General features: G+C 38.2%; 1 protein-coding gene and 1 long non-coding RNA gene across 4 annotated transcripts; one reads left to right on the top strand and one right to left on the bottom strand.

The window, feature by feature from the left end:
- Positions 1–73: 73 nt before the first annotated feature.
- On the bottom strand, positions 74–20,947 carry ZDHHC23 (zDHHC palmitoyltransferase 23). 3 transcript variants are annotated; one of them, XM_074301234.1, is made up of 6 exons: positions 20,706–20,947; positions 19,591–19,785; positions 11,508–12,215; positions 8,989–9,156; positions 5,146–5,321; positions 74–991 (listed from the first exon to the last, which is right to left on the bottom strand). In XM_074301234.1, the coding sequence occupies exons 2-6, from the start codon at positions 19,749–19,751 to the stop codon at positions 975–977; spliced, it is 1,230 nt and encodes a 409-aa protein (XP_074157335.1). In that variant the 5' UTR covers positions 19,752–19,785; positions 20,706–20,947; the 3' UTR covers positions 74–974. The 3 variants fall into 3 exon arrangements, with proteins under 3 accessions (XP_074157335.1, XP_074157333.1, XP_074157334.1); XM_074301232.1 differs by having other exon boundaries at positions 74–5,321; positions 20,706–20,845; XM_074301233.1 differs by having other exon boundaries at positions 74–5,321; positions 8,989–9,147; positions 20,706–20,845.
- On the top strand, positions 20,094–22,211 carry LOC141561524 (uncharacterized). The gene is made up of 2 exons (XR_012488075.1): positions 20,094–20,152; positions 20,726–22,211. It is a non-coding gene; the product is annotated as an uncharacterized LOC141561524 (long non-coding RNA).
- The last annotated feature ends 1,031 nt before the right edge of the window (positions 22,212–23,242 follow it).

Below are 23,242 nucleotides of genomic sequence, written 5' to 3'. Positions count from 1 at the left end.
CACAACACACACACAAAAGAAAATTCTAAACATAATGCAGTATGTTCTTTTAATATAAATCAGAATACAGCTCTTTTCCTTTTAAGAAAACTTTATTTCCACTGAAACAATTTGGTCACAACACAACAGTATTTTACATAAATGGCAGTTATTTTGAAATCATCATTTAAAGGCTCTGTATTTGAGGTGATAAAATCATATCAATACAAGAAATATTAAAAAAAAAAAACAGTGCAAATTGTACATAGTACACAGCTTCCGCATGAGCAAGCTTAATTCTGCATATGTTCATCTGTTTATTAAAATGGAAAATTCCTGACTTTCCTTCAGTCTGAAGTCAACTTTCAGAACCAGGAAGGTAATCTTTATATGAAAGGGCTCAATAGTCACATCAACTAAAGCAGTCCGACACCCACTTTACTAGATTACAACTGATGACATTTGCAAGCTATGTGATATTACATCTTTCAGTGGCTTCAAAGGATGGTCTTTTTTTTTTTGAAGACCATACAATTTTACTTCCCACAAAAGGCTCGATTTCTGGTTGTAAAGCTTTTATTTTTTTTCCTTTACAACATGAAATGGTTATAGGTGAAAGGTACCACAGTACAGGTTTAGGATATGCAAGGGGAGGGCCTTGCATAGAGTAGGCGCTTAATAAATGCTTGTTAGACTTAAGGGGAAAAAAAAACAACAACTCACACAATACGCCTCAAGCCTGACTGGTAGGCACCAGCTCTCAAAGAAAGCTACCCCATTATCCATTTAGTCTTTGGCCTCTTGTGGATACTATAGCAGTGCTTAGCACAGTGCTGGGCACATAGTGAGCGTTTAGTAAATGTTTGTTGACTGAATACTGCTAAAACTCATAATACCCCCTGTAATGTGGATAGTTGTCCACTAGGAGCTGGGCTGCAATAGTGACAACTAACTATCCATTGGGAATAAAGATGAATCCAGCAGCTCGTTTCACATCAATCACAGCAAACATCTACAAGGTAAGAGTGCATTTCATTCAGCAATAAGCTAGACATGGCTATCTTCCTTTTTCCCCACCCCTTTTGTGTTTTGTTTTGTTTTTTTAAACTAAAATGGCACACTTGTTAATAAGCTGCTTATACTCTACAAGAATAGGCATTATACAGAAACACATAAAAAGGCAAACCGGATTTCAAACAGTAACCTGAAGTGAAAGGCTTTTTTATAATCCATTGCTTGTCCTGTGAAATTATCCAGTTCTCTGACTCTTAAGTAGTAACTTATGGCTAAAAGTGAATTAAGACCATTTAAACCTATTTAATTTGTCTAAATTCAAGAAGGCTGGAAACCTCACAGAAGAAGAAAAAACATTCTATTAGAAAATGTGCTTCTAGATCACTTTTTCTATTTTTATGAATTGCACACACACACAAGAGAAGGTGAGCTCCCTGCCGCTCCAGAGTGATGTTAGCAGATCACTGGCTTTGCATTTTCTGGCACTGGAACGTCTCTACCCTCTCCCTCTCCCTCCCCTTCCCCCACTCCCAATGGAATATTCTTCCTTGCAATCAATATTAATGTCCTTGGGACTACAGAAGTAAAAAAGACACAATTTTTCTTTTTTGCATTTGGTCAAAGAGACCATAATCAGATCACAATGAGAAAGCACCACTGTTACATACAGTATGGTAGGAAAAATAAAATAGTGTTCATGAAGTAGGATCCAGATTTATAAAACACTGAATTTTCTACCAAAAAAATACAAATATCACAGTTAAGAAAAAACAATCAGCACAGTTAAAGGCAAAATATCTCTAACAAACATACCTGTGCTTATACTTTCTCATCAAGGGCACCCAGAAAACGGAAAGAAATTATGTTGCTAATAGTGCATTATTAGAGTAGAACCGTAATAAAGCTTAATAAAGCACAAAGTGCTTCCTGTGTATCATATTTACTTTATTTTACTGGGCTTTTCACAGTTCTTTACTAAATTCCTCCTTTGAATCCTTGCTGATTTTATTTTCTCTTCCTTTCTCTGGGACAGTAGCATGACTACATGAGACTTTTAAGGGCACATTTACCTGGCATTATTTTCCTTAAGAGTTAAAAAAGGAAAGGAAATTATTAATTATGCTTCATATCTATTGCTCATAGTCATTGGACCATGGGACTATCACTGATTGTGGGTCTGGATTAAAGTGAGAAGTGACCTTTTCTGGACTGGGACTACATTAGGGGTCCAAGGACTCAGTTTAGAGTGCCCTGGAATAAGTGGATTTTTCCCATATGGGAAAAATACTCTATGGATTCTTGATAAAACTATGAAGAGGACCCAAAGTTCATTTTTGTATCGTGTAGTTTTCAGAATTTCTGCAATTTTTCTTAGGCCACCATGGTGGTAAGAGGCAGTGTTATATAGTAGAAAGAGTACTGGATGTTGAAAGTTGTGGTTTCAAATTCTGGCTTTTGCACAGACTTGTTCCAATTTTAGCTGGTGTCTAGTAGAGAGGTCACAACTTCTAAAAGAGTCCAGTATCTTCATCTACTACTGCATTACTAATACTACAAATAGTAGCTACTTGGCTCTTGGAGTTGCTAAAAATACATCTAGGAAACTGCTATAGAAGAACTTCTCATCTAAACTTAAACAGAAAATTCCCTACATACGGCTCTAGATCAAAAAGGGATCCCTGGATATGCCTGCTTATGAATTAATGTAAATATTATGATTACTGGACACCCTCCTGAATGGCTGATTAACAGGAATAAACAGACATGTCAACATTTTAGCTCAAACTTGAATAGATTTTTATATTTTTTGCTTTTTTTTTAGAAATTGCTGATCCAAAACTCCCAAATGCTCAAATGCCAATAAACAATGATCTAATGGGAGGGGGTAAAATGCCACACCTCTACTTAGTGAATGCAAAAAAAACAGAATACCAACAAGGAATCAGCTCCTTCCCAAGTGGAAGGGTTATTGCTTTACAGAAGTTGCAACTATATTTTTTAAATATTTGAATGAAGTTTCCAGTTTTAAGGACTAATGTATACTTTTGAATCACAACTGCCTTTAGTCACATTGCAGTTCATTTTCACCTTCGCAAGAATTTAATAAGGAAAAACTTGCCTATTAACATTTCCAATAAGATAACTAATAAGAAAATATAATTCGTGGTCTAAAATAAGGAACTATACCATATATCTGGCACTCAAGAGAAGTGGTAAATAACAAAATCCATTTTTCTTTATCAAAAAAAAAAAATCATAGACAATAACTGGCTTCAAATCTTAAAAAGTTTCTAAGATATATAAAATATCTTTTCCCTCCCTGGCACACTTGACAAGGAAGAGACTATGTATTTGGGAATTATAGCTGCAGTTAAGTTCCCTAATGCTGCCTTCCTGTACTTATCCCAATGGGACTTCTCTTTTACCAATGTTAAATAAACAACTACACTCAGTTGCCACAGGAAGCAATTTCTCACTGGGAGTCAAGTTACAGGCCTGTGTGAAATCTAGTCGTTTTAATGAGCTAAAAACTGTCAGCTAACACCGAGAAACCAGGAACAGACATAGTTGCAGATTAAAGTTCTAGGAAGTACTGACTTATGTACAGTTTATGGAGATAGATATAATAAAAACTCTCTAAAGTAATATTCATAGAAAGACTAAAAAAGGTGGCAGTATTTTCCCTTCACTGGCTGTAAACAGAGTCATCTTTAAGGAGTTACTGGTTATCTTTGGGCTTACAAAAAGGTTGTATCCGTTACATCAAATATTTCCAATAGTATTATTCCCTCTCCCAAATTGAAGCATCTGATTTCTACATCATATTCCTAATACTAAATAATCCTTTCCATAGAAATGCTGTTTCTTTTAACCATCTTAATTTTCTTAAGTGCAAGTAAATGGCATTTTGGGAAACAACCAGGAAAAAGCAATAATTCATTCATTAGAGGAAATAGTATATATCCTGTTTTCTTCTCTTCTCTAGATATGGAAAAGATGTAAAAAGGGTAAATGGAAAACAACATTAAGAGTGGGATTAACTTCCCAAAAGGAGAGTCATGCTGGAATAACAGGTGGAGTATTAATACATGGATTCTGTAATGTAGTACTTTTTAAATACTTTGATTGGGAAAAAAAAAAATTAATTCTTGGTATTAATCACCCCACAGACAGAAGCAAGTATTTGTCCTTTTGCAGGAATGATCACAATCTTGTGCTAATACCTTACCAGGTGAACCATGGAAATCTTGAATTCCTATTATTGTTGTTTATATTAAATACATTCTTAGCCTAGAAAAATACACACACACATACATACACACACACTCACACACACATTAAAGTTATTAAATTAAAATTTTAGCTAAAAATTACTGCTATACACAATATTGACTATAACAATTGTCTTTATAATTATATTTGATTGTCCTTCCTTCTCAATTAGATGTATAACATTAGATTAAGCCCCTGGTTCATCTAAGTGTCTACCCTGCTTTCTAATGTCTTGTACTTTAGAAAGTGATAATTACCATATAATTATCCCTGGGAAACTGTGCTCTCTGGAATACCAGGAGATAAATTTGCAATCGCTTTCCACTTAGAAATGTGAAAATTAGTGGTCACGTCTTAACTTCTTTGTCCCTATGCAAATATTCACTATATACAAATCATCCTCCACTGGCTCACCCTTAATTCTTAGGATTTTTCAATACAACACCCCAGATTATGAAATAGTTTTCATTTTACTGGGTGAAAAATTACTTTTCTTATCTGTACTCCTCAATCTCTATCATTTTCAGTTCCTGGCGATAGAGAATTCATTAGGGAGGTGCTTGGAAATGAATGGCTCTTTCACTATTTGAATATAAAAATCTCTAAATTGTGAGGTTAGGAAGGTATTTAACTTCTTTCTGTTATACTCTCAAAAACCTGAACTCGGCCTTCAAGTGCCTTTTAAGAAACTGGTGTTAGAATGAGAAGCCTGCAAAGGACACCAAAGAGTTAAGTGTGATCCCAGAGGCACCATCCCTGCCTGAGAGAGACCGGCACAGAAGGCATTTCAGACAATGTCCTCGGCAGGGGGGTGGAGTGTACGTGTGCCCAGGGTGGAAAACTGATGCCAGTTCCGTAGGAAGCCCCGGTTATACTGGCCTGTGTCCACGATCAGCCCACAGAGGAGTCGGCGCCCAGTCTTCTCCCGGAGGGCTTGCTGAACCTCCCTCTCAGTCACATTATAACTGATATTTATCAGTTGGATCAGGAAAATATAGGCCATGCCCGCTGTTATGATCACAGAGTACCATACACAGGTAAAAGAGAGAGCAGTGCTGGTCAAAGAAAAAAAAAAGAGCATTTAGCATTGTCGTTTGCCACAAATTATCCTAACCTTCTAATACAATGTATTGGGTATTCTTCACTGGGGGATTCCAATGTCAAGCAAGAAACACTGTAACCCATTTCATAGATAAGAAAGTTTAGACACTAGGAGGAGTTCTCTCCCTCCCTATCTCCATATGTGGGTTCCCTTGGCTTCTTCCAAGTTTCTACTAAGACTGCATCTTCTATACTTCCCTATCTCCCCTTAAAGTCAGTATCTTCCCTCTGGGATTATCTCCAATTTACCACATACATATATCTTATTTGTGCACAGTTGTCAGTATACTGTCCCATCCCTCCCACTAAATTGTGAGCTCCCTGAAGCAATGTCTTTTGCCATTCTTTAAAATGCCAGTGCTGATCACAATGGCATTATATTGCCATATAACCGGTGCTTAATAAATGCTTGGTTTCTTCACTAAAACCCCGCTATAGATTCAAGCACACTCTAGAAAGGAAACCTAGGAATATAACCATTCAGCCAATATCATTAATTAAATGTCTACTATCTTATTTCTGTATAGTATAAGAATACCCATCAGTAAGACACAGAAGTCCTATGTTAACTATAAGAAATGCAAAGACGTTGAATGAACTCTGATGTTTCCAACATTTTTATCAGTTTTTTGGAAGGCAAGCTGACCAAATTTATGGACAGTTTGTGGCTATGAGGAACGACTAATACGATGTATGACAGAATCAAGATCCTAAAACACTGTAATAGGTGAAATAATGGACCACATCTAATATCATGAAATTTAAATAAGGGTAAATGTTGTCATAAAACAGAGGAGTGAGAGATCTGTACTGAAAGATCAATATGAGTCAATAGCATAAGCTAGTGACCTAAAAATATGATCCTCTTTGTTGTTATTGTTATTATTGAATCATTTCAATCTTGCATGACTTTTTACAACCCCTCTTCAGGTTTTCTTGAGAGAGACATTGGAGTGTTTTAGCTATTTCCTTTTTCAGTTCATTTTACATATGAGGAAACTGAGACAAACAGAGCTAAGTGACATGCCCAGGGTCTCACAGATAGTGTCTGAGACCAGAATTGAATTTATGAGATTAGTCTTCCTGACTCCAAACCCCATTGCCACTGCACTACCTAGCTAATCTGTAGTCCTCTCCTAGATTTTTCAAAGGACCTGGGGATATTGAGTCTAGAAAAATAACCATCTTCAAAATTTTTGAAGCCTCCTTACCTTAAAAAAAAAAAAAAAAAAAAAAAAAAAAAAAAAAAAAGGCAGAATTGGGAGTGAAGGTGGAAGAAGGGCACTAGAAACTAGCACTAGAGGGATGGAGGAAATCAGAAAAAGCTTCTTGTAGGAAGTAGAACTTGAGCCAAACTTTGAAGGAAACTAGGAAGGTATACTAAAGGAAGAGGTAAGCAAGGGAGTATATTCCAAGTAAAGACCCAAAAATGGGAGATGGATTCTATGAGTAAAGAATATCAATAAGTCATGACAAATGAAAACCTCAAGAGACAGAGTTTCTGGGTAATAATCCAGGAATAATCAATTTATTAAGCTAGCTAATAATAATATATTGATGACAGTGGTTTCTCTTCATAACCAAAGACCCCAGTGGAGACCCTGAAAGCCTTAAATAACACTTCTGAAAGGGAATTTCTTTGACAAGTGAACAATCAATCCTGACTGATAGATATTTAATGGGGAGGCAGGATGCTGATTTCATCATGAGAGTCAGCTGCCTCCAGCAGGAAATCCTTTTCTACCAAGACTACTCTGGGTTGGTTTTTCTCCTTCATGAACTGGGTTATCCTAAATTCTAAGTGAAGAGTATAGGTAAGGAATAACCTACTCTGGATTCCGTTTATATGCTAAACAAAAGTTAGATGTCTTACTGGATGAAGTCCAAACCAAAATTGAAGAGCAAATTCCTGGAGGGCTAAGAGTAATGTCTTTCAGAGACTGACTTTAACAAGAGCTGGGCCTGAATGAGGAAATGGAGGAGAAATGAATCCCAATTTAACAATTGGTTATTAATACAATAGTACAATAATATTTTCTATCAAAGTAAAACTTTGTGTACATACTCTTTGACTCAGCAGTGCCATTACTGGGTCTGTATCTCAAGGAAATCATAAGGAAAGAAAAATGACCCACATGTGCAAAAAGGTTTTGTGGCAGCTCTTTCTGTGGAAGCAAAGAATTGAAAAAGTACTAGATGCCCATCAACTGGGGAATGGTCAATTTGAACAAGCTGATTTTAGAAAGGCCTGGAAAGATTTACATGAACTGATGCTGAGTGAAATAAGGAGAACCAGGAATACATTGTACACAGTAACAGCAAGAATGTGTGATGATCAACTATGAAAAACTTGGTTTTTCTCAGTGGTTCAGCGATTAAAAACAGTCCCAATAGTCTTTGAACAGAAAATGCCATCTGCATCCAGAAGAACCAAGGAGACTGAATATAAATCAATGCATGCTATGTTCACTTCTTTTTTCTGTTTGTTTTTTTTCCCTCTCCCATGGTTTTTCTTTTTTATTCTGATTTTTCTATCCAAACACGACTGTATTAAAAAGTAAATAAAAAGTAAAACAAGTTTGGCTAGAATGCAGTGTGTATAAAGAGGAGTGATGTATAATAAACCAGAAAGTTCAGCTGAAACCAGATTGTGAGGACTTTAAAGCAAAACAACAGTTTGGATTTGATCTTAAAGGAGAAACAATTAGAAAACTATTGCAATAGTCTACATAAGAGGTACAGAGGACAAGAATCAAGGCAGTAGCTATGTGAATAGAAAGAAATAGATGGATATTAAAGACATTGGGGAGGAAAAGTCCACAAGATTTGGCAGCTGACTGGATATGGAAGAGATGAAAGGAGAAGCACTGTAATGACTCCGAGTTCTCAAGCGGAGGTTAACTGGAAAAATAATGGTACCCTCCACAGATGGTGAGAAGTTAGGAGGAAGAATTTGGTAGCTGACTGGATATGAAGAGATGAAAGAAGCACTGTAATGACCCCCAAGCTTGCAAATGGAGTTAACTGGAAAAATGGTGGTACCCTCAAGAGACACTCTGAAGTTAGGAGGAGACGTGGTTTGGGGAACATGACAACTTGTGTTTCAATGCAGCTGAGAGTGAGATGCCTGTTGGATATCCAATAGGATGGGAAATGCTCAACAGAAAATTGCTGAAACAGCACTGACACAAAGGAAGAGAGACTGGGGATGGAGAGAGAAATCTTAATAGTTATCTGTATAAAGATGATAACGCTGAACTCCTGAGAGATGGTAAGATGACAGAGGTATTGAGGAACCAGGTCAAAGTCTTGGGCTATAGCCTCTAATGAAACTATAAAGAAGGAAAGACAGTCATGGGAAACTGCCACCAGAACTCTAAATGATAATAATTAATGAATCTTAGTTTAGAAAGCACGAGTTTAAAGTTATTTACTCTACTTTAAAGCACTATGTCAGTTATTATCATCATTCCTAGGAACTCCATATATCAAATGGCCAGATTAGATGGCTTTGATTGTTTTATGCAGAAAATTATAAGTCCAAAGGTATTCTTTTATCCTCTTAAAAGACAGAACCCATTCTCCCTTCCCATAGCCTCTCCCTTTGTACCCATTTCTCACCTGTAGTTTGTGTAAACTCCTGGGCAGTAGAAAAGAGCTGTGAAGATGCTTCTGTCTCTACAGATGGTGTCCAAGGCCAGGGTAATCCCATATACAGAGGTGACTAAGAAGATTGACAGTGCAAGGATGAATGCTTGATGATTGGATTCTCCAACACAACTATTTATCCTCAAAAGAGGGGAAGGGGGAAAAACATATTTTTTAAAAAGCTATCCAGATAAGTCCCTTATCACAAACAGCAATTCATATTTGAGAATCTAAGGGGATTGTCTAGGCCAAAACATGCCAGAAATAAGTATGTGCCTTATCTGTCAATAACACAGAGTAACAAAAATATTTAGAGACTTAAGAATATGGTTCCTTATTAATGTTCTGTTACCATCATTCACACCATTAGTTTAAATGAGAAGTAGAACATGGCTCCCAAACCTGTTTATAATTTTAACATTATTAACATCATAAGAAAGGGAAAATAAATATCACCTTAATGAAAATGTGCAAATACTAAATTAAGAGGTGCTTTCAACACCGGTAAAGAAGGAAATATAACAGATCCAGAAAGGTTCAAAAACAAAGACAAGAATAGAAAATAGGACTTAAAACTGGCAAATACATAATCTGAGGATAATCAAGAAAAAAATTTACATGTCATTTATAGTGAAGCCTATTTTTGCTGGTCCTCTTTGTCCATTTGTAAATAGGTAGACTCAAATATTAAAAAGATCTTCTTTCAATGTATATGGAGAGCCTCTGTCCATCTGCAAATAATCCCTTGTCCAAAATAGAATATGCATGTAAATCACATCTACTTTGTTAATATATGAACACCCTTGTTATATCTGCATATAATCAATGACAGAGTAGTACTAAAATATAAGTATCAAGAGAGAAAAACCTGAAAACTCTTTGGGGAAAACATGCCCCCTAAATGTATGGTTGCACCTGAAAGTAAATGCCAGCAGCACAAGAACTTTCACTTCATGTGTGTGTATATATATATATATATATGTATATATATATATATATATATATACATCTCCCATAGCAATCTTGGAAGAAAGAAACACAGCTATTCTCAATCCCGACCTGATATAGATTCCCCTAAATGATTAAATAAGCAATTAACCTATCAACTAAAACTTATTAAGTGCCAACTATGCACCAACCATCACGCTATACAATGAAGAGATACAGAGATACAAAAACAAAAACATAAAAACATCCCTATATCCAATGAAAAACAAGCTACCCAGATAACTTCTAAAATTAGTAAATAATTTATTTATAATGATGGTGTTTTTTTCCTTTCCTTTTGTGTGTGTGTGTGTGTGTAAAGTTTAAGTTTATTTCACAATGGAGAAAAAACAGCAATAGAATATTCAGGTTTAATTCACTCTTTCATTGAAAGTGTCATCTTTTAAGCAGTCTGATTGTACAATGAATAGTATATAACATTCAGACCTGAAAAAAATAATTTAAATCTATATTTACATAAGTTTGTCTTTTAAAATGCACATGTATTCAGAAAAGGTAGCAAATCTGTCCTCTAATCTGTTCAAGAAACCTCAAATCATTTATAAAAGATTACAAAGTTATATGTACCTTCCTTCTTGTTTTATCAGTGGTGACTTAAGTAGCACCAAAGGGGACCACTGCTCCAAATCAGTGGTAAATCTAAAGAGCTTTAGCTTGCAGGTTTCTATCAGCTGTTGAAATCAGCATGGAGCAGCCAAAGTAATTATGCTAGCTTGGGGTGAAGAAAATGGATAGTAAAGAGTTTTAATGTACTATTGATACAAAAGGCCCAGTTAAAATGAAGATGGGCAGAGGAAAGAAGAAGGGAGAAAAGGAGAGAGGGGAGAAGAGGAGAAAGGGGTAGAAAAGAGAAGAAAAAGGGAGAAGAGAAGAGAAGAGGGAAGGAGGAGAGCAAGCTACCTAAGTCTATATATTCAGAAAGAATTACACTCCATAGATTCATACAGAGCCAATTTTGAAAGTGGATTTAACTCTGGGTCTCCCCAAAAAGTTGCTGACAAATTGGGAGCAGACTCAGTGAAAGTCACTAAAATGACAATCCCAGGAATCAAAGGACTGACTTAAGGCGAATGACTGAAGAGCTAAATCAGTACAACTCTGTGATGACTAAGTGGGAGCCTGTAACAGTCTACAAATAACTGAGAGGTGTAAAAGGCAGGAAGCTAAAGACTAAGGAAGGGAAAGAACAAATGTAATTCAGAGTCTACAATCCATTTTAGCTTAAAGCAGGGGTTCTTAACCCTTTCTGTTCCATGGATCCCTTTGGTATTCTGGTAGAATCTGTCTACACATTCTTATTCATAATGTTTTTAAATGCATAAAAAAAAAACACAGGATTAAGAAAGGAAACCAATCACATTGCTATAAAAATGCTTTTTAAAAGAAAGTTCATAAACCCTTGGTTAAAACTTAATTTAACTTTAATTTTAATTCAATTTCATGAGGCTTAATTTAAAGCCTCATTCCAAGCTCCAAGAACTTACCAGATGCAATGATGATCCATTCTTCTCACACACACTCCACATATCCGACAATGCCATGCCCGGGCTGGCCTTACCAACTGGCACTTGGCACACCAGTCTTCCTTCACTTTGTTGGGGCTCTCAACCGATGTCCTAGAATAGGTTTTGGGGTCATCCTTTACTATTCGATTGTTGACATGGCCTAATGAATCTCCAGGAAATCCTTTTACTTTCTCCTGCCCTTTTCTGTTTAATAAATCAATTGGGCTGCTGTTTGGAAGGCTGCCATTTTGTACTGGACTTCTGAGGTAGCCAGGATTCTTCTTTGCTTGATGTAGGGCTATGAGTATTAGAAATAATCCACAAGTGAGAATAGCCAGCTGCCCATGTCCCACCCGACCTTTGGGGGCCACTTCTTTAAGGAACACATAGTACATGTAGCCCAAGGAGAATAGCCCCAAGCTCAGAAAAAACAGGGTCCGGTCTTTCCTCCTGTGGGTGAGGTAGTAATACCCCAGTGCCAGGGCAGGAAGGGAGGTCAAGATGATAATGCCCAGCAGAAGATGCCAAGAAGCTACATGGAGAAAAAGTGGCAGGAGAATAAGTGGTGGGATAATGCTAATGTTGACCTTTTTGGCCCCCCTAAGCCAGGGAATTCGGAATCGATCTGATATTGTGTCCATGATTCTCTCAAAAGTCTCTGGGTGCAAGGATTTACATGTAATCCACCTGAAAGGAAAAAGAACATATGTCCTCTCAAAAAGAAAATCAAAAACACAAAAAAGTGAAGGCCAAGTCAAGTCAATAAGCATTTATTAAGCACCTACTATGATAATCAATAAACATTTATTAAGTGCCTATTACATGCCAGGTACTGAGTTAAGCTCTGGAGATACAAAAACAAAACAAAACAACACAAAACAAAAAAATTCCTGCTCTGGAGAAGCTCAATCTATAAAGCAGGAGACCACATGAAAACAACCAAGTATCTTATCAACAAGGGGAACTAGGGAAGCCTTCTTATAAAGAGAGGTTTTTAAATAGAACTTGAAGGAAGCCAGAGAAGTCAGGAGGTAAGAAAGAAATCCAAGCATGATGAAATTAGGAGAGAAAGTATCTTATCTGAGGAACAATAAACTGGAGGCTGGGAGAGAGAGGAGTAAGGGAGGAGGAGACTAGAAACTAACTTGTGTCACACACAATCTTGAAACAATTTTTTGGTACAGGTAATTATTTTTGATGAAGGGAAAATGTTTGCAAAAGCTATATTAAAAAAGGCTATTCTTCCAATTAACAAATGGAAGCCACATTTGCGGTGCATAAAGTACACAACTGGTGTACTGCAAATATGTACTGAATGATCCAAAAGTCTTAGTGCAATTTTAAAGCATTAAGGCCCATAAAGACAAGATGCATGGAAAGCTAAATAATTTTGACTACTATTTATTAAGTACCTACAGTATTAGAGGCAATGAGTTAGGTACAAGGAATACATTAAAAAAAAAAAAAAAAAAAAGATAGTCCCCTTACAGAAGAGACTTTTAATGGAGATATACATATACAGGTAAGAAAATATTAAATAATGAGGAGACCGCTAATTGGGGAAATCAGGAAAGGCTTCTTGTAGGAGATAGTAATTGGGCTAAATTTTGAAGACATCATGAAGATGAGAAATAGACTATTTGAGGAAACAACAAGAAGACCAGAAGAGTTACAAAGGAGAGAAAGAAGCTATATGAACATTTATGAATCCTAGAGGAAGCACAATTAGATGGCTTGCAGAGACAGAACATTACAAAGACAGAATAATGCATAATAATAGTCAACCTTTAAACAATGCAAAGAGTTTTAAGATTTGCAAGGCAATGTCAGATTGGCTAAGATGACAGGAAAAGATAATAACGAATGTTGGAGGGGATATGGGAAAACTGGGACACTGATACATTGTTGGTGGAACTGGGAACAGATCCAGCCATTCTGGAGAGCAGTTTAGAACTGTGCTCAAAAAGTTATCAAACTGTGCAAACCCTTTGGCCCAGCAGTGTTTCTACTGGGTTTATATCCCAAAGAGATCTTAAAGGAGGGAAAGGCACATGTATGTGCAAAAATGTTTGTGGCAGCCCTCTTTGTAGTGGTAAAGAATTGGAAAAGAATTGGATGTCCATCAATTGGGGAATAGCTGAATAAATTGTGGTATATGAATGTTATGGAATATTATTGTTCTGTAAGAAATGACCAGCAGGAAGATTTCAGAAAGGCCTGGAGAGACTTATATAAACTGATGCCAAGTGAAATGAGCAGAACCAGGAGATTATACGTGGCAACAAGACTATATGATCATTTTTGATGGTCGTGGCTCTCTTCAACATTGAGATGATTCAAACCAGTTGCACTTGTTCAGTGATGAGCCATCTACACCCAGAGAGAGGACTGTGGGAACTGAGTGTGGAACACAACATAGCATTCTCACTCTTCCTATTGTTGTTTGTTTGCATTTTTCTCAGTTTTTTTTTCCTTCCTTCTTAATCTGATTTTTCTTGTACAGCAAGATAACTGTATAAATATGTATACATGTATTGAATTTAACATATATTTTAACATATTTAACATGTATTGGACAACCTGCTAGCTAGGGAAGGGAAAATTTGGAACAAAAGGTTTTGCAAGGGTCAATGTTGAAAAATTACCCATGCATGTTTTATAAATAAAAAGCTTTAATTAAAAAAAAAAAAAAAAAAAAAAAAAAAGATTTGCAAGGCAATGTACATGTAATTTCATTTGATCTTCACAACAATCCTGTGAAGCAGGTATTTATTATTATTATCTCAACTTTACAGATAAGAATGACTTGCCCAAAAATAGAGTATCCAAGATGGGACTTAACTCAAATATTCCTGACATCAAAACCAGAACCTAGCTTCCTCCAATAACAGCTGGATTTTTAAATAGCACTTTTTTATTTTTTTGCAATTCTTCTAAACATATTTCCACATTTATCATGCTGCACAAGAAAAATTGAATCAAAAAGAAAAAAATGAGAAAAACAAATAAATAACAACAAATATGAAAATACTATATTGTGATCCACATTTTATTCTCTATGCAGATGGCTCTTTCTATCACAAGTTTTTATAGCACTTTTTTTAAGTTTTGCAAAGTACTTTACACATATCCTTACAACCCTAGTAGACAGAGGCTACTATTAGTCCCATTTTACAGACAAAAAAAATTAAGGCAGAGGTTAACTAACAGATTTGCCCAGGATCTTTCCCCACCCCCACCCCCACCCCACCCCCCAGGCTGGGGTTAAGTGGCTTACTCAGGGTCACATAGCTAGGAAGTGTTAAGTGTCTGAGTATTAGAATCACAGAATAAGTAAAAGAATCACAGGGCTAATAAGTATAAGAATTCAACACTGCACCACCCAGCTGCAAAGACTGTCAATCACTGTTATCAGTGATTTTTACTGAACAGTGTTGAAATATGTAATTGTGATAAAAAATTATTGGTCTATAATAAAAGATCAGGGAGATGGTTTCAGAAAAAAATCTGGGAAGACTTATATGAACTGATTTAAAATGAAGTGAGAAGAATCAGGAGGACCTCATACAGCAATAGTGTATGATGATCAACTGTGAAAGATTAAGCTATTCTGATTAAGCCAATGATTCAAAACAATTTCTAAAGGATTCTTGATGAAAAATGCTATCCATCTCCAGAAAAAACATTGATGAACTTCTGAAAGCAGAGTGAAGTATATAATTTTTTCCACTTTATTTTTTTTTGCCTCCCCCCACCACTTTTTTAAAGAAACATGGCTAATATGGAAATATTTTTTCCATGATTTCACATGTATAATGGATTTACTGGTTACCTTTTCATGGGTGAGGGAGAGGAGGAAAGGATGGAGAGAATTTGGAACACAAAAGTTTTAGATAATGAATGTTAAAAACAAATTATAATTTTAAAATACTCTAGCCCCATAGTCCTTCACCATTTTAATGAAAAGAGAACCACTAAGAGTTTTAGGAAATAAGAATAATAATAATTTTTTGAGAAGATTAATCTGGAAATATTAACTAAAGACAAATTAGAGGAAATTAAAGTGGGCGTACCAAATAGGAAGGTACTGCAATTTAGGTATGAAGTTGTGTGGGGGCCTGCCAAAAGAAACAGAAAAGAATGGATAGAGGTAATGCCTTCAGGAAGAAAAAGTCAAAACATGAGTTATCAAATATAGAAACAGAGGGAAAAAGGAGAAAAGAAGAGCTACTGTGGCTCCAAAGTGTTGAAAATGATAGTATTGATAAAAAGTAGGGAAAAGAAAATAGAGAAAAGGGATTAATAGAAGGGAAGGCAGATTGAGAGAGGATGTAGTCATAAGTATAAAAATTAAGGAAGCTTGAAAGGAGAAACAATTTGTAGATAAAGATGAAAGCATATTTAAACATTAAGTCTGAGATACCTAAGTGAAAATCTACATTAGACAACTAGTACTATAAAACTAAAACTCAAGAGAGCTGGAGTAGCTGATTTGGGAATTCTCAACATAGCAGTGATACGCTCCACTAAGAAAAGAGTTTTCCAAGACCAAAGAAGGAAAAAAAGAACAATAAAAGAACTGACTGTGCAAAGTGAGAGGTAGTATGTTGTAGTTGATGAGATGCAGCTTAGGAGTTGGAATTTCCTGGGTTCAAGGTCATCTTCTAACATATATTGGCTGTGTGCTCTCAGGGTATATGACCCTGGCAGGTCATACAGCTTTAAGTTTCAGAAGAGTTTTTAGTCTGCATTGGTAAAGGGAATTTTTTCATCAGGGAGCTCTCTCCTACAGAAATGAAATTACTAGGAGATGGGAAAATGTCACAAGGCAGAATAAAGCTAGGGACTGGGAAAGATGCCTAAAAAAACATGGATCCTTGTTGTCAAAAAGCTTTCAGTCAAGGGAAAGTCAATATTCCTGTAGAAGAGCTTAAAAAAATTTGAAATCTGAGCTTTCAGACTATTGAACAAAGCATTGTCTCAAGTCACTAAACCTAAGTAGGGAGAAAGAACAATGAAACTTACTAATTACTTACATTATTTAATACAGATTTTGAACCATCAACTAGACAGAACCTATATTAAACCACCTTTCAAAAATAGCATTTTCTTTTTTAAAAGTGTTGATTTATTTTCAAGCATGGGTCACTGCAATTACTATAATAAATCAACAAGTATTTTTAAAAATATCTACCATATGCAGATACATTAAGTACAGAGGATACAAATACAATGAATGAAATAATTCCTACTCACAAATAGCTTATGTTTTAAAACCTAACTTTACATATTTATTATAAGAAATTCTGGTTTTTTTTTTTTTTCTCTCTTTAATGGGGATGAGGGGAAAGGAGAGAAAATAGATTTCTGTAAATTGTTTTTTAATAAATTTAATTAGTTAAATTAATAGTTTAATATTTTAAAATAGAAAATAATTTTATATGTGTGTGTATGTATAAAATTTACAGAAAGACCAAACATGAAAAGAATACACAAAAAAATATAAAAGGTAGCTAACAATTAAGTTGTTCAAAAAGTGGGGTGCTAATAATTAGGGGGAAAAAAATCCATGTAGAAGGTGGTGGTACTTGAGCTGTATCTTGAAGGGAGAGAGAGCCTATGAGACAGAGGTGATGGGAAAGAGTTAATGCAAAGAGATGGGACATGAAGTGAGGAACAGAGAGAAAGCTGATTTGCTTAGACTGGGAATCTCATTCAATGAGGCTACAAAGATAAGGATAAGTATGAGCACAATTGTGAAGGGCATTAAAAGCTAAAAGAGGAGCTGATATTTTATCCTAAAGACTGTATGAGAGAGTAACTGAAGTTGATGGAGGAGAGGAGTGCTGTGATCAATGCTGAGCTTCAGAAAAATTACTTCACCAGAACAGTGTATAAGGACTACAGAGGAGGGAGAACTGAGGCAGAGATCAATTAAGAGAGAATTATAATAACCTAGGGAAGACATGATAAGTGATCTGAACCAGGATGATACCTGTCTGAAAATAAAAGAAGAGCATGTTGAGTTTAAAAGATTGTCCCAAATGGCTACATGAATATACCAATTGTATCTAGAAACTACAGCTATTTAATTTTTTTCTTCTCAAATCATCACAGGTTCTATCAATTCAGCAATTTGCAACTGCATGACTTCTTCACCTCAAAAGAGTTATATAAGGAAAAAAAATAGGTTTTCAACATCTCTACTCTTCTCACCTTATGTCTCCCACATGGGAGCAATTTTAAAACATTTATAATTATGTGAAGAGTGGATCTAACCCATATTATTACTGCTGAGTACAAAAAGCTATTTCTAAATGGTTTTTAATGGTTACCTTTTTTAATAGTACATTCCATCTGGGGGTCTAGAGCATAAAAAAAATTGAAAGCAAAATGATATTATAATACCCTGCAATGTTGCTTGCTTACCCTAACATCATCCAGCCCACTTGAGGGGGAGGAAAGGAAGGAACAAGCATTTATTAAGCACCTTCTTTCATTGTTCCCCCAACAGGGTAGTGCTATTTTTATCTCTTTTTACCATTGAGGAAACTAAGGTAAGCCAAAGGAAAAGGAATCAGCTACTATCTACCAGGCACTGTGCTAAGCTATTTACAAGTATTATTTTATCCTTATAATCCTAGGAGGTAAGTGTTATTATTATCTACATTTTATTGATGAGGAAACTGAGGCAGAGGTTAAATGACTTTCCCAGAGTATTTGAGGCAAAATTTGAACTCAGGTCTTCTTGAATTCAGGCCCAATGCTCCTTCCCCTACACTATACTAAATACTTACCCCAAGTTTGATAGGAAAATAGTTGGGGGTCTCCTTTGTTTTAAGTTTTATTATTGCATTTCAATTTTCCCTTTCCAACATTTACAGATTATTCCCACTCTGTGAGAGATCTCTTGTACAAGCAAACAGTTAAGCAAAACTATACGATGACTTCATTTGAAAATATATGTAATATTCTATATCTGCAGCCTAGTCCTCCCTTCTCTCCACTTCCCAGCCATTTTTTAAATTGACAGAAATATTTTCTCTCCTACACACCACCCTCATCCCATTGAATAAAGAAGGAAAAAAAAGGGAATTTCTTATAACAAATATGCAATCAAGCAAAACAAATTACCCCAATGACAGTGCATACATAACACACACAAAATGTGTATGTATATCTCATTCTGCATCCATTACTTCTCTGTAATGAAAGCATGTTTCATCACTGGTTCTCTGGAATCATGTTTCAAAATTGAAAATGATGTCTGCAGAGTACCACAGGGCTCTTTGTGAAAACTATGCATTCATCATATAGCTAGCCTCTCCAATAAAGAAAACTCTGAGTGAGTTTCCTGGGATGTATGTGTGAGCATAAAAATCTGCTCAAGGGCCAGAGCCAGATCTATCAAACCTGACCCAAGAGATAAAGCTTACTCACATTTTGTATATGCATTCATTTTGCCTCAGCCAATTTATCATCGTTATCCCTATTCCAAGGTATCAAAACGGACAAAGCACTGGACATGGAGGCAGGAAAATCTGAGTTCAAATCCAGCCTGACACTTAGTAGATGTGTGACCCTGAGCAATCATTTAAGCCTTGTCTCAGTTTCCTCATTTGTCAAAATGGATACAATAGCACCTACTTCCCAGGGTTAGTGTCAGGATCAAATAAGATAACATTTGCAGAGTGCTTTACAAACCTTTTATAAATGCTAACTACTAATCTCATCTAATCATATACTTATGCAAAAATGGAATGAGAAATTTACTTCCCACAAATGCATTATTTGACATAAGGAGTTAAAACACTAAGAAAGCTCTCAGATGTCTCCAAAATGGTACAAAGGTGAATTCTCAGGGTCTAAATGGCTAAAATATGAAATAACTCAAAGAGGTAATGGGTAGAGTTGGCTTCTGAATCAGAAAGCTTAAGATTCAAGTGTGGCTGTACCTCTGGAATTGAAAAGGGCAGAAGATTCAATGATCTGAATTGGGGGAGAGAATAGCCTTCTCAGGAGTGAAGGCACAGGCATAGAAGGGAAAGAAATTGACTCTTACCTTTCACAACCTTCATCAAGATCTTGACAATCACAAAAACTAGCAACCAGATGGTTCTTTTCCCCATTTCGATCTATGTATTCACAGCAGCAAAGGGGTTCCAACTCAGGCTCTTCCGGTTTTTTTTTCTTTACAGTTTTCCTATTCACCTTCGGTGCCATGACCAGGCCCTGTCAGCATGAGGGGAAGGGCCCTCTAAGAGGAAAGAGTACAACTGAGTGCACCTTCTAGTCAAAACAATCACCATCCTAGGTATCTCTGGTTACTTTTAGTAACCATAACTGGTCGTCAACACCTAAATACACTCCTAAATAATGAGGAGAGGGGGAAATCACCTTCTCCCGGGTTTAGGGTTTCTCTTTTAAGCTTGGTAGGAGAGAGAGGGGCTTGTCAGGCCTTTACTATTCATCTGTTACCTCCAGCGCTTCCCCCTCCCTCTGGTTCAAGGATGCTTACTGTTCCCATGGCGACAGTGGACCACGCTCCCAGAAGCCAGGCCCGGGAGGAAGCAGAAAACTACCGACCGCAAAAGCGGCCCCAACACACCTGACATCCAGGAAAGGTAAGGGTGGGCGGGCCGAGAAGGGCGTGACGGCCCGGGCCAGGAAACCCCGCGGAGTGGGAAAAGTCACGTTCTTCGGGAAATGCGGGAGGAGGTCACCTTGCTCCCACACAGCTCAAGCCCGGAGGGGGCGTATTTGAAAGACACCTTCCAGATGGGGTTTTCTGGCAGTCAGGAAATAAGAACGACTGCCATTGCTATATAAAGGCTCAGAGAGGGCTTTCTGAATCTAATCGAATTTGATCCTCACGACATCCCGAAGGAAGGTGGAAGAGAACTGAGGGTGCAATTACCATCCCATTTAACAGACGATAAAACTGAGGCTAGAAAAGGGGCGGTGACTTGCCCAAGGTCATATACACTGAACCAAAGCACGTCAGGATTCGAGCCTCGTTCTCCCTCCCCTGCAGGTCCACAGAGCGTGGGCGTGGGGTAGAGGGAACAGAGGTGTGGGGATGCAGCCCAGGACCAGCCGTCCCTCGCAAACCTAGGCTCGCCGGGCTGCGGCCCCGCCCCGATCCGCCCTTGACCTTGTACGCTGAGTTATAGTTACCTTTCTGGCTCTCTCCACAGCTCGAGGAGGCGGCGGCGCGGGTTCCCCGAGCTCCCCGGGTCCGGACCCGCGGAGGCTGCAGTCCGGGAGCCAGTGCCCCGGTGCCCTGCCGCCGCCGCCGCTCACCTGGCAGCCACAGGCGGCCCACGCTCAGGTTCAGTTTCAGGCTCAAACTCTAGCGCAGCCCTCGGGCGGCGGCGGCGGTGGCGGCTTCCGACGTTTGCCCGGGACTTTGCCGCCTCTTCCTCCGCCTCCTCCTCCAGCCCGGCCCGAGCCGGCGCCCCCGCCCCCGCAGTCTCCTCCGCGGCCCTCGGAGCTTCCGGGTGCCCCGCCCCCTGACGTCGGGAATCCCCCCCCCCTCCTTTTTTTTTCCTCCTCCTCCTTCCCCGCCTGGCGAATAAAACCCACGTGTGAGGCTTCCCCGGACTCTGAGCGGCTTGCAGACCCGGTCTAGCGAAAGCCGAAGGGGTTTTCCTGCCGTCGAGCCTCTGCTGGTGGGGGTGGGGGATGAGGGAAGGGGTAGGGCGGGGAGAAGGAAAGCAGCTGGGCTGGGCCAGGGCTGGGGGGCGTTGAGGAGGCGAGCTGGCAGGGGTGGCACATGAGCTGGGGGGCGTAAAGTAGAAGAGCCGGCGCGGGGAGGCGTGGAGGGAAGCATGGGGCAGGGGCTGGGGACGGTGAAGGAGGAGAGCTGGCGGCGGGGGTTGGGGGGAGGAAAGGGGCGTGGAGGAGAGCCGGCCGGGTTAGGGAGGGGAGGCTGGAAAGAAAGCAGCCTGGCGTAGGAGCAGGAGCCGAGGGCAGTGCAGCCAGGGGCACCTACTGGCACAGAACTTGAGGAAGTCTTTCTGATGCCTTGAAGCTGTTCAAGGTGAAGGGAAGAACTGAACCCCAGCTTCCTCCGCCGCGAAATGTTTCCGATTTTGTAGGAAAGGAAATCCCGTTAAACGGCTGGGCAGCCTTATGTTAGTCATAAACACGAACTTCCACACCAGATCAGATCCATGGATTGCTGAGGGTCAATGTCCCCGCCCGAGGCTTCTAGACTACAGGACCGCCTTTTGCCCATTTTTGTATTCCCAACATTGGCACACAGTAGGCACTTTAATAAATGTTTATTGGTTGACCACAGGGACTTATGAGATCTAAGTGCGCACCTCTTCTGATTTCAAACACTGAAACGACGTTAGCGATGCATCCTTACCATTCTTTTAATAATCTGTTAAGAGTTTGTAGTCCATCTAATTCCTTAAATCTACGTAGCTTTTGAGTGAGCAATCAGTACCTTATTCTTAGAGGCCGAAAAAAAGATAAGCCTTTTAGTTCAAACGAGCGCGCACGCCCGTATGCATAAAAGGGATCGCTTTTCCAATTCATTCTCCCTGTGAAATTTCCTGGTTTTTTTTTTTTTTTTTATGATGATCAAATGGTTTTTAGATCAACCTACAAAAGCTTATTTAATAATTAATATACCTAAAATGCTGGACCATATTAAAGTGCTATGGAGCCTTACTACAGCGTGTAATGTTTCTGTGTGAAAATAAGCTAGTGATTATAGACAGAAACGCATCTCCCCCCTATGATGGAGGTATGATCAAGAGGGTAAGCTTCTCCCCTCTTCCCTTTCTCTTCTCAGAGTGTAGGACCGGGTTCGCCTCAGGTCTAACCCACTGGTGGTATTTATCCTAGCCTGTAATTGAGATGGTGCTCATGGTAGTGAGAGTGGTAGAAAGTTAATAGAAGAAAATTCGAGGTTAGTGGAAAAACTCCCCAGCAGACCAATTCAGGCTACAGGCTTCTCCCAACTACACCTTTTACTTCCTCTGATCCCTCCCCCTTTCCTTTCTTCCCCTCCCCCTTTTCTCATTTCCCAGAGAAGTGTTACTTCTACGTAGATTCAGCTTTTCTATTTTCCTGGCCCCCAGTAGTCCAACTAGTCGAAGGCAAATCTCCTTAATCTTATTTTTGAGAGGATTTTTAATTATGAAAGGTTTATTTCTATGCACCTCACCACCTTTCTTTTTTCACTTAGACCCTATATTTAAAAAAAAAAAAGTGGATAAAAAAAGTAATACTGCTTTTGAGCATACTCACAGGACTAGAGTAATAACGGGTATGTTGTTCCTCATTTGTAAAATAAAAAGCTTCTATATCTGTCATGATATAATTCTAGATGCATTAGAAGAAATCTGATGAGGGAGACAGACATGATGATGACTACTGTCTACAGAGCATGAGGGAAAGTTTCCTGAGATGGCACTTTATTTTTGAGCCTCACATATAACAATTTATTCCCCTTCTTTATCTTAGTGGTGCCGTTTCCACGTTTGGAATTCCTCAGTTTTGATGTTGACCCTCTAAAATGCAATAGGTTTGACATCCTCCTTTCCACCACCCTAATTTAACCCTTAGGACTTCATACCTAGATTCTTTCAGGAGTCTAACAGGATGTAGAACACAGACTCTGGTGAGACAAAAGAGGATTGGAGGGGTGAGGGGAGGATAATCCATCTATGTTTTCCCTTGTTTTTGTAGTCCTCTTC

The sequence above is a fragment of the Sminthopsis crassicaudata genome, chromosome 3 (genome assembly GCF_048593235.1).
Source record: "Sminthopsis crassicaudata isolate SCR6 chromosome 3, ASM4859323v1, whole genome shotgun sequence".
In the NCBI taxonomy this organism is placed as follows: Eukaryota; Metazoa; Chordata; class Mammalia; order Dasyuromorphia; family Dasyuridae; genus Sminthopsis; species Sminthopsis crassicaudata.
Note: the sequence above shows the minus strand (reverse complement) of the source record. Positions and strands in the feature narration are given on the sequence as shown.

Coding starts and splice junctions, on each gene's coding strand:
- ZDHHC23 (XM_074301232.1), bottom strand. CDS start 19,751: ATGGCACCGAAGGTGAATAGGAAAACTGTAAAGAAAAAAAAACCGGAA. Junction 12,216..19,590: donor CTTGATGAAGGTTGTGAAAG/GTAAGAGTCAAT, acceptor TTTTCCTTTCAG/GTGGATTACATGTAAATCCT. Junction 9,157..11,507: donor ATGGATCATCATTGCATCTG/GTAAGTTCTTGG, acceptor CCCTCTTTTGAG/GATAAATAGTTGTGTTGGAG.